The 11,336-nt window shown below is 51.8% G+C and overlaps 1 protein-coding gene across 1 annotated transcript in view; it reads left to right on the top strand.

Annotated features, from left to right (window-relative positions):
* Positions 1-2,879: 2,879 nt before the first annotated feature.
* Positions 2,880-11,336, top strand: part of PIEZO2 (piezo type mechanosensitive ion channel component 2) — a 339,105-nt gene continuing 330,648 nt past the window's right edge. The window contains exon 1 of the mRNA XM_057526094.1: positions 2,880-3,068. Coding sequence (XP_057382077.1) covers positions 3,005-3,068 — 64 coding nt within the window. The 5' untranslated portion in view covers positions 2,880-3,004. The remainder of the gene's footprint in view (positions 3,069-11,336) is intronic.

The raw sequence follows: 11,336 nt of genomic DNA, 5'->3' as shown, positions 1-11,336 counted from the left end.
AGATGGGGGACAAAGGTGGCTGGCCAAGCAGGGCTCCGACCAAGGGGATCAGTATCCTGTGGGCTGGAAAACCCTTCAAAATCAGCCTGTCTAGATAATAGCCACTGCTTTTCAGATTGGGGAAATTTTAGGGTAAAACAGCCTTTGTAAAGACAATGCCACTATTGCTGTGCAGACCTGTGTAACCCCAGTGTGAAAACACAGCTCCAGAAAGGTGGCTTTGCTTGGGCAATACTAGTTTTGAAAATTAGTGGCCTGTTTCCTGGGTTCTGATGTGTGAATTAGGACAGTGGTTCTCTCCTCTGACTGTGCACCTGAGAACCACCTGACAGCTTTCCCAAGCTCACAGGCATGGGGGCCAGGATCAAGTCAGAATCTCTGCATGTGGAGACCAAGTGCTTTGATTTAATGAAAAGATCCCAGGTGCCTGTAACCTGTAGCCAGAGGGAGCACCCCTTCTAGGTACAATGTCGACAACGGAAACCCCTGGAGCCTATGTGTTCACAGACGAAGAAGTGGGATCCAGGTCTTAGAATCGCTAAAAACCAAACAGCCAAATTGGCACACAGAGTGGCAGAAGAAGCAGGAGGTGGATCAGGTAAGATCGCGCATCTCCTAGCCAGGCATCTAAGATAGCGATTTTGAAGACATCTAGACAGTTGTTAGTATGGGAAACCTACGAAGAAAATGACAAAATATTTAGGGTAAACTGAGGATTCATGTGGTGACACAGTGTTATGTAAAATTCAGGAAGGCTTTTGACCTCCTTATTAGGTCCCAAGAACAAGTTGTACCAGAGAGAGCGAGAGAGAGGGAGAGACAGAGGGACAGAGATGACACCACCTAGGAACATCACAGTGCCAGCCCTGACCCTAACTTGGAAAATAGGGGCAGACTGACATCAGGCTTCTACAAAACACAAAACACCTCCCGGCAGTAGTCACAGATTTGCTGATGATTTAAGTTTCTGTTATCTTCTCTTGCCCTAGTGTGGGGCATGCCGTTTGAGATTCCGATGTCCAGGCTTCTCCAGGGCTCCAGAGCACACAAATGGTCTAAGTTTCTGGGTGTCGTCACAAGATTTGACTGCTTCGTGGCTTCATAAAAAAGTAATGGTTCACAGTGTATTTGTCATTCTCAGCGAATTTGTGAAGGCACCTGAGCTCAGAACGTAAGCTTACTGTATCTCAAAAAAGGGACACCTGGTTGGTTAACACAGAGAACCAACGTTTGCATAATTTCCATCAGCAGACTTTTCCATCATGTAAAACCAATTCAAGCCCAGAAGGCTGGTGCACAGTGGAAGTCAAGTTCTTCCCTCTCTGTCCTCCTGATGGAAATGCCAGTTCTGAACGGTCCTCCCTACAGATCAGATCACCTACTTCAGGTCCCCAGGATTCCCACAGTGCTGAAGCGGGTCTCCCCCACTGCTGGATAATCGAGAGATGAGGGACTCAGACACGCTGTCGTCTCCAAGCTAGAACCATATCTCTCTAGATCTTACCTAGAGAACTAGAAAAAGGGAGGTTATGAGGAGAGAAGGAAATCAGCATACTCTCTTCCCAGGGGCCATGAAAAGCAACAAACAAATCCGAGGCGAAAACAAGACTTCTCCAAAATATACAGAGCGGGTGCGCATCTGACCCCTATGCCCATTCTTGGAGACTCAGGATTTCCCAGAGCCCAGTCAGAGCTGACACTTCTCACCAGGTTCTATATGGGCAGGACACTGGTCTGGATTAATTCTGTTTCTATTCTTCTCAATCCGTGCAAGTGGGCACTTGTGGGCCTGGCACACGTGACAGTCCCACAAAGTTGTTCTGTTCTCATGTCGCCCGCGCATGATTCCTGAGCCTTAAAGAACTCCCTGGGCTGGGCTGAGCTCAGGGGCGCGCCCTGTGGACAGGATGCCAGGATGGTTCCTTCTGTCTGCAGAAGGACAGAACCCAGCAGCGCTGCGGGTCTGGGAAGCGAGTGCTCCAAGTCCCCCGCTCGGAAGCCCGGGCTCGCCAACGCCGGGTTCCGGGGACCCGACCCTGCTCCGGCCTCCAGCCGCCCGGGGGCGGGACCCCGCGCAGCTCCGAGCCGCCCTCCCATTGGCCGGCGCGCACGCCCGTCCGCGAGCGCGGCTTTGAAAGTTTCATTGAAGGTGGAGAAGTGCGCGCCCGCCGGGATCCCGGGCTGCGCCGCCAGGGCGAGGCTACGCCACGCGGGGCGGGGGCGCGCTGGCCGCCGGGCGGCGTTCGGTTTTCATTTATTCGTTTAAGTCGAGGCCGCTGAGGAGCCAGTGGAGCTTGAGCCCCGCGCGCGCTTTCGTCTCGACTTCTGCCCCCACTCGCGTCCCACAGCGGACCCGTCAGCGAGCCCCGCGCTGTCGGGGATGGTTCCTTGCGCCGAGCCGCGCGCGCCCAGCTCTCTCCGGGCCGAAGCCCGGGGGCGCAGAGGCTGAGCCGCGCGCCGCTGGGGGAGCCGCCGCGGGGCCGCTCGGGGCCGGGGCCGCTCCGGGAGCCCAGGCCGAGGGCCGGGCCGGGCCGGCAGCCCAGGCGCTTCGCTTCGGAGGAGGCTCGGCGGAGAAGACTGTCCGCCACCCCCGACCGACAACCTAGGAGTCGACAGAAGGACAGCACGCCCTTCTCGCCCCTTTCCTCGCTGCACCGCCTCGCGGGGCCCTCCTGAAGTGCCCCGTACCCCGCCCCGCTCCGGCCTCCGCCACCCGCTGCAGAAGCCGCCGGCGCCGGATCGGGGAGTACACACCGGATGGGCCGGCCGTGCGGGGTCGGGCGCCCGGCGAGTGGGCTTCCTAGAGCCTGCTGAGCGGCGGCCGGGAGAGCGGAGAGGGGCGGCCGGGAGTGGAGAGCGCGCCCTCGGGGCGCACAGCGCGGCGGCCCTCGCAGAGGCGATGCCCGGGCGGCTGGGAGCCGCCGGCCGCAGGAGGCCTTAGGCGGGCATGGGCTTGGCAGCCCAGTCCTAGCGACCCTCTGCTCCGACTCGCCGGACGGACGCGATGGCCTCGGAAGTGGTGTGCGGGCTCATCTTCAGGCTGCTGCTCCCCGTCTGCCTGGCAGTAGGTGAGTGTTTTCCGCTCTCCGAGATTCCAGGGTGAGGGTGCGGGCTTCGGAGCAAACCCGGGTCACTGGCTCGAGTGCCCGGGACCCGGTTCGGAGAACCCGCGCCGCAGTCCCGGTGCCACAGCCGGGCACTGGCACTTTCCGCGTCGGAGCGCACGAGCGGGGTCTCTCTGAACGGTCCAGCTGCAGAGTCCGGGCGACCGGGCTCGGCCTGTGCTGGAGACTGTTGAATTTAGTTACACGTGGAATTTTTTTGTGGAGTGCTGACTCGTGCACAAAGGATGCGAATCTGGCTGGAAGGCAGTTGTAGACCCCCTTCCCAGGATCGTACAAGAGTCCTCCTCTGTCTGTCCCTAGACACAGGGTGCACGGTGAACCAGACGGTTCCTAGGCCACCTCTCCCCTATCCAGTATCCCAGCCATTGTGAAGGAAGAAGGGAAGGACTCAGGTTGTTCTAAAAAGAACAGGAGGGCGCCAGGAAGCAGTGTCCCCAAGTTGCTTACTTTCTTTTTCTCTCACAAAAGCCGCTACAACAAAAGTGCTGGTCGCGGAGGCTGCAGACACCAAGACCCATCCCCCACTCCGGCGCCGTCCAGACAGATCTGTCGCCGGTTAGAGAGTCGCACTGGGACTCCGAGGCTTAAGGGAGGGTCAGAAGGGAGCCTCGCTGACTCCCAGGCAAGGATCTCACTATTTCTACGCGGCTGGCAGGGCGTGAAAAGCCACTGGTGTCAGGTCCAAAGACACGGGCCCGGCGGTGGGCTTGGAGTGAGAGTTGCCGAGTTTCTCCTCTAGTAGACTGTGTCTGCTACGCTGAACCCCACTCCTAAGGTGGCTGTGGGCGCCTAGCTCTCCCCTGTCCCCACCAGAGCTAGGAAAGATACTTCTTACCAAGTAGCAATTGCATTTACAAAGAGAGCCTGACGTGTGCAGAAAAAGCTACCTTTTTCCATTTTGCCAGAGGTGGAGGAATCAAGATCACACCTGTGCTAAGTGTCTTCTTTGAGCAGGTAATCGAAAGGGGGCCCTGGAGGGGTTCCTGAGGGTTGATCCCAGCTCCCGGGGGGAATTTTGTAGTCGAGTATTAACAGGCAAGAAACCTCCGCGGAAAACCGAGAAGGCTTGCCGAGTGGAAACAGCCGGAGGCGAGAGGCCTGGTCTTCGGGCAGGAGGAGGGACCAGCACGGATGCCAGCCTCGGCCTCTTTGCCACTTGAATTTCAGGGCAGGACCGTTTTGCAGGGATCTTTGTCCTTGATCATCGCTCCTGTAGGTGAGGAGCGCAGCTCCACGAAACTGCTGAGGGCCTCTCTCCCCGTCAGTTTGCTTGAGTTTGAGAAGAAAAAAGCCTTTGGGAAAGCGATCTGGGGAAATAGCGCGGCTGCTTCACAGGTCGCGTCCTGTCTGGGGGCCCGCTGACGCCGTGCCTGGCTCATTACCTATTTGCCGAGTGGACGCTAGAGCCTGGGTTAACCAGGGGCTTTCGGTGTGGGGTCGACTCGCGGTTGTCAGTGAGGTGGGGAGTGGCTCCCCGCCACCCTGGTCTCCGCAGTCCCTCCACCTCCCTTCCCCTCCTCCCCCGTCTCGGCGGGGTGGCAGCTCCTGGGGACTGTCGGAAGAGTCAGGCGGGTGGTTTCCTGCGGCGCACACCTAGCGGGGCGAAAGGACAGCAGGGATTACCCGCTGATGTCCAGGGACCTCGTGCTGAGCTTGGCGCTCTCAGGACCCAGCTCGCTTGCCCCGATGGTCCGCGGCCGCCGGGGTGGGGGCCGTGTCATTCCGACTCATCATGGGGGTCTACACCGCAAAGTCCTTGTGCAGGATTGTTGAGCTCTGCCCTCCCGAGGGCCGGGGCGCGGCACACTCCCAGTTCTGGCGCCAGAGCCGCGAGGCGAGAGCCGGATGCTCCCAGGGGCGCCGGGAGGAGCGGCGACCACGGTCGCGTGGTGGGATCCCGCCACCGCCCGGCCCCTTTGTCCCTCCCCCTGGCCTCCTCCCCGCACCCCTGGGCCCCTCGATGTGGTCACCGCCCGAGGAGCGCTGGGACCCAGCCAGGCTCGCCCGGGGGCGGGATGCGCACGTGCGCCCAGTGGCCCCTGACCTTCCCGGCGGGAGGGCGGCGTCCGGGGACAGAGGGGGGCCGCGTCGCCCGCCGCCCTGCACCGCCTTCCCTTCCAGCTCGTTCCTCTGGATTCCCCCCGCCTTCCGGGTTCAGGGAGGCTAACCTGTGTGTGTGTGGAAGGGTGCGCGCGGGGTGGGCCGTATCATGTTATCTCCTGTGGCTCCCCACTCCTCGGAGGAGGAAGGGGAAGGACTTGGACCTTGAACCTAGCCCGCTGCCTGGATGAGAGCAGAGCTCCTGGGAGGACCAGAGCTCTGACCCCCGACTGACCCCTCACTGGTCGGTGAGGAAAGACAACCCACTTCCGACGGCTAATGCGCTTTCTAGCCTTTGTACTTGACTTGCAGGACTAAAGGCGGCTGGGTGGGTGTCGCCTGATTCGGGCATTCAGTTCTCTTCTATAGGAAGAGGATGTTTTCAAGGTTATTGGAGGGTTTTCAGGTCCGCCTGCTCCCAAGGTGCTACTAAATCAAATATTCAGGTTTCCCTAATATCCTGGGAATGGAGAGTGCAGTGATCCGCTTGCCATTAGAATCGATTTTTACGTTTTAGCCGTCTATTTTTATATCTGGCTAAGGCAGCCTTCAAAGCCAAGCATTTGCAGAAGCTCATGCATTTCTCTTTAAAACCACTCCTCCAACATCATTTCAATGGACTGTTGAAATGTTTCTGCACATGGATGCCCTAGTCTCTTCACCTAAGGATGGATGCTAAAAATTAACTGCCATTGTGTTTAATTCGATGTTTGAGTTCTTTCTTTTTCTGTAAAAGAAATTTACAGAGAAATGATAAGTGAAATCAGGCCTCTTTTATGCAGGTTAGGTGGCTCTTAAGTGTTTAAAGCAGAACAAAACTGTAGTATAATATGATGTCATATATCACATGATATGATATATATGATATGATATAATATGTTATCATCCAAAGTGGACATCCAGTGGCAGGTTTTCCTACATCAATAGACACTGAAAATTTTAAAGATCTCCAAAATTGTCTATGACTACTTGGGTAGCCACCTTGATTATTTTTTCTTTAAACCTTACATGAAAGAGAACCTAGACAAAATCTTCCATAATATTATGCAATCTTTAATAATTATAATAATATCTGGTCACTGTTGAGCACTTTAGAAATATTTTTACATTTATTTTTTTTGGCTTGACTCTACTGTCCCACCCAACTTTAAGTATATGGTTTGAGTCCATTCCTGGTTTGGGAACCGGTTGGCATATTTTTATTCACACGCTGCTGACCATTCATTCCATCTCGCCTGCTGTTGCTTGGAGTCTCCTAATGTCTTTCCTGGAAGAGCTGACTTAACGTTATTTTGGGGGGAGGAGAGGGGAGCCTGGCTTGGACAGAACAGATTGGTCCAGGAGGGGAAGAGTCACAAGGCATCGCGAGTTTATGCTTCCCCTAAATGAGGTGACCAGAGCCAAACAGGAGACTGTGTAGATTATGAAAAGAATCAGCCAACCAGCTAGTGCTCTGAGGGCAAGTCACACTTGGATAATATTGCAAATCCACCAAGAATCTCTAAAATTCCCTTTAGAGATAGCTGGATTAAAATGAGCAAAACTTCGGAGTCACTTTTGGAATATGTACGAGTATGGCTATATCTAAATGTAATTTCCTCTGTATTGTGTAATATATTTTCTCCTGTAACACGTGTCATTTTGTAATCACACTTACACGTACTCCAAGAATTACCAATGAGCAGGGCCTAGAGTATCCCCGGCCTCTGCTGTAGCTGTTAGAGATAGGCGGTCTCAGCTGCTGAAGGATGCATTGGCAGCTTTAATATCATTTTCTTTTCCATCACACCTTCTCAGCCTTAGATAGGTGTATACTATTTATCACTTTCAGAAAGGACAAGAGTGCTTAGGGAAAAGGATTGGGAATTTATAGCTTAAATCTAAAATAAAGTATTTCGTAAACAGACAGGCAAGATCATTTTGTCACTTGGGCAGTAAAAGCTGGAGCCATGTGTCCACCCCATAGTTTGTCACTGGGTCTGTCCCCCTACAGGCCATATGTGCCTGCTTATCATTTGGGGAGGAGGGTGCAATTTAAGAGACCGCCATTCACATCCTGGCTCTGATTGCAGAGTTGGTTTGGCTTGTTTGTTTCTCTTCCTGCACATTGGAGATATTAATACCTTCTTCCTGCACACCTTGGGTAATGCCTGACACACTGCAGGTACTCTTAAAGGGAGGGATTATGACTGCTTTTGTGAGTATAGTGGCAGGAAGGCTTGAGGAAAGTCTGCGTACAAGTTAACAGACTAGCAGGTGGTGACATGAGTCGTAAGGAACCTGAGTTGAGTAGATGGGATTCGTATGAAAGCAGTTTAGTACTGAAATCTAGAGCTGAATTATGCGATTGAAAGTTGGTTTGTGTGTGGCAGGAGGATTTTTAATGATCAGGGTTTTTCTCGACATTTTATTCAATATTCTATGTATCTGCATTGCATTCTAATTAAATAATAGATTCTCCCTAGAACTATACTGACAATGTTTACTTTTGTCTTCCTGAGGCTATGCCATCATTTTCATAGTCTTTAATATGATCTTATTTTTCAATTTCTCTGTGTTTATTACATGGACATTTCCCTTTCATATCCTATGCTACTACCAGTTAATTGTTTATAAAGTTGCATAGTAACAGTGTAATATTATAATTTTTTCCATAAATGTCCAGGAGAACTTAGAATAGTGTAAGTGTAGCTGCATATTTAAGAGCGCTTGATTGAAGAATATGATGATACGATGTATAGAATGTAAAACATTAAATTTTGTAAGATTTGTAGATTTACACAGTTGTTTTGAGGACATGCAGTCAGATGAACAAAATAAAGCCAATATCTGATTGAATGGAGGCTAAACACAAGGTTGAATTGGAAAACACTGAAACAATATTTGGCTGTAAGAGAGAAACCTAGAGGAAGCTTATCGCATTCACCAGCCCCTCACTTGGCCTCTTAGACCCATTAGGACATGGCAGGATCAAGAAAATGAGGAGACCACACGCTAAATGTCTGTTCAGAGAGCACATCAGACACACAGTTTGTAGCAATTTCATAATTTTTGAACTGTCCAATAACTAGCTAATGGGAATTCAAGAGTGATAACATGCAAAGTTGCATTTTTCCTATTTATTGATAGATTTAAAAAACTATACATACTATCAATTTAAAAATGTTTTTCCAGGCTCCTGCAGAATATACAATTTTGGTTTGCTTCTTTTCATCATATGGAATGGTGATGTCTCCTGATTCATAACCTGCTATTTTTGAATTCTTCTTTTCAGCTTTACTGGTAGACACACGTTAGCATTAAACTAGGATATTATGGGGGAATATTTCAACTTTTTTCTATGTGAATTTCAAACTTTCCACACATTTCATAACAAAGCATGGACTGGGTGTATCCGTGTGGTTAGTTCTGTGGCAATTTCATCTGTCACCAGGGGGGTGAAGGTTTTCCTGAGACTTTCAGTGCTCTCTTAGGGAGTTATTTTCTCTATGACCCAAACTCAGAGGATTCTCCCCTGGGCACTTTTTCCCTCTCTGAACTACCACCGCCCCCCCCCGCCCCCTAAACTTGACTCCATCAATGTCAGGCATCCTGTCCTCGCCCTGAGCCACCTCCCGTGTGCTCAGAGCAAGCTTTCCTTCCACTCCTGAACCTGCTCATTTCTGATGAGACGGTTGGTACCACTGCCCGCAGGTTGGTACCACTGCCCGCAGGTTGGTACCACTGTCCAGATCATGCACCGTGTTCATAGATGTCCCCTAGGTTTGTCTTTGCTCTTTCGCCTTGGCTGGCAGAAGTGTTGCCTGGGTTCACATTCCTGTATGTCCTGCAGTCTTGGGGGGGCCTCAAGCCTCCGTCTTGGCCTCTTGGCCTCTGTCCATCCTACCCGTCCGCTGAGCCATGTGCCTTCCCCAGCTTGAAGCCCCTTCCAGAATCTACTCTGCGGTGAGGAGAACGTGGTGCTTTTCTTCTGCCCATCACATCCCAGCCTCCCCGCAGCAAATCTGGGGGAGCCATGTGGCCACGCCCACCTCCACCACGGGGCGTAGCCTCGGCCAGGCAAATGTGCAATCCTGGCCTGGGAGTGAGGAGATTCTTTTCTTTGGGTGACAGATGGCCCTTTCAGCCCGTTCTAAGCAAAGACGAGTCCCCTTTTCAGTATAGGTTCTCAGGGTAATGAGGCTGAGATGAGACGAACTTTATTTCCCTCACGTGACAGTCGGCTTGCAGTGCGCATGCTCACTGTGCTCTGGCAGGTGGTCCAACGGTGCCGTCACAGCTCTGCTGTCCCGCCGGAGTTGCGTCCATCCCTGTGGCTCAAGTTCGCTGTTCCCACGTCCACGTCTAGCTGGAGGATGGACGGAGGACACACAGAGGGACCCCCTTCCTCACCATCCCAGGACACAACCTGGAGGTCACATGACTCACTCCTGCTCACATCCCATTAGCCTGACTTGGATAATGTCATTTACCTACCTGACTGCAAGGGAGGCTGGGGAATGTCATCTTCATTTTGGCTGGTCATGGGCTTCTGCTGCAGTGATGAGAATAGAGAAGGGATATTCGTGTACAAATCTCCGTCTGTGCCTCCTGTAGGTGAGGGTGACTTACGTGCCTTGCAGACACCTCTGATTTTTCTACCCCGCCATCCGCCCTTGACTTCTAGACCCAGGACCAGACTCAAGTCCCAGCAGCTCCCGAATGTGAGGTGCAGAATGTGAGTCGGGAGGAGGTGCACTACCCTTCAGAGAGCTGCCAGAGTTTCCCGATTTATAGGGACAGATCTGAGGATTGTGTAGGAATGGGTGCTGGGGGTGTGGGATAATGTGGAAGAAGCAGGAAGCTGGCTCTGCCCGAGCTTATTGTTGTGGAGCCACCAAGCAGCGGTTCTGGATTCTGGACGTGAGGAAAGCCGCAGGCTCAGCTCACCGCAGAGCAGCCCACCCTGAGGAGGGACCCCTGTGCTGCCAGCTATGCCTTCTTCTCACTTTTCCCACCACATTTCCTTGAGCCACAAGTCTCTTCATTTAAAGTGTAAATATCTGTGGAAAAATAAGAGGACAGTTTCTCATCCTTGTGTTTGTATAAGTTGGTTCAAATAGCTTGTTTCCCTCCTATTGCTTAGTTGGGGCAGGATGGGCAACCTAGCTGAATGGGGGGAGCAGTGTGTGATGGTGGATGTGGAGAAGGTCTAGATGCCAGGGGTATCTTAAGAGGCCAGACTACCACTGGGCGTTTAGGGGTTTACCAAGAAGAGTTCTGCTACGAAAAGTAGCATATCGTTCCTAGGGCTAGCTCCTTACACAGGAAACAGAACACAAAGATTCTTTCTCTTCCTCCTTCTTTTGTTTGTAGTGTATGGTTTCTGACATCCAAGGGGAAATATGCCTCAGCTCTAAAGCCTGGTTGTTTAGATCCCCATCTTGGCCTGTCATACTAGCTGTGTGATGTTGGTCAAGATGCTTAACCTCTCTGTTCTTCAGTGGTTTCACTTGTAAGACAAGTTGTTAGTAATGGTACCTAGCTCAGAGGGCTGCTGATGGTGCTTGTAAAGCCCTTGGTGCGGTGCCTAGCCTGTGATAAATACTTAATAAAACTTAGGTCTCCTTATGAGTTGCAAACTCAGAATTTAGGCATTATTATTAGTCTGAGGTGAGTCTGAGGACCTGCTCCTTTGGGGCAAGGTAGTTTCCACGGGCAGATAATTTGCAGTTGCAATAACTTCCAAGGAAGCTTCAGAACAAGACCTGATTTGAGGACAGTCTGTGTGCCCCCCCCCCAACCCCCTAGTCAGACAGGCAGGGAGGCCTCTGTGCCACTGCTCGTTGTTACCTTTGAAACCATGGGACGTCTGCTCACCTTTAATTCTCCTTCCTAGGCAGGCTGAATTGCTTCCTCTGTGTTCACCCGGCACTTTGCTTCATATAATCATGGACTTTTAAATTTTTTTATTGAAGTATAGTTGATTTACAATATTGTGCCAATCTCTGCTGTACAGCAAAGTGACTCAGTTTTATACATATATACATTCTTTTTTTTAATATTCTTTTCCATTATGGTTTATCCCAGGAGATTGGATATAATTCCTCGTGCTATATAGTAGGACCTTGT

This window comes from Balaenoptera acutorostrata, chromosome 13, assembly GCF_949987535.1.
Source record: "Balaenoptera acutorostrata chromosome 13, mBalAcu1.1, whole genome shotgun sequence".
Lineage (NCBI taxonomy): Eukaryota > Metazoa > Chordata > Mammalia > Artiodactyla > Balaenopteridae > Balaenoptera > Balaenoptera acutorostrata.
Note: the sequence above shows the minus strand (reverse complement) of the source record. Positions and strands in the feature narration are given on the sequence as shown.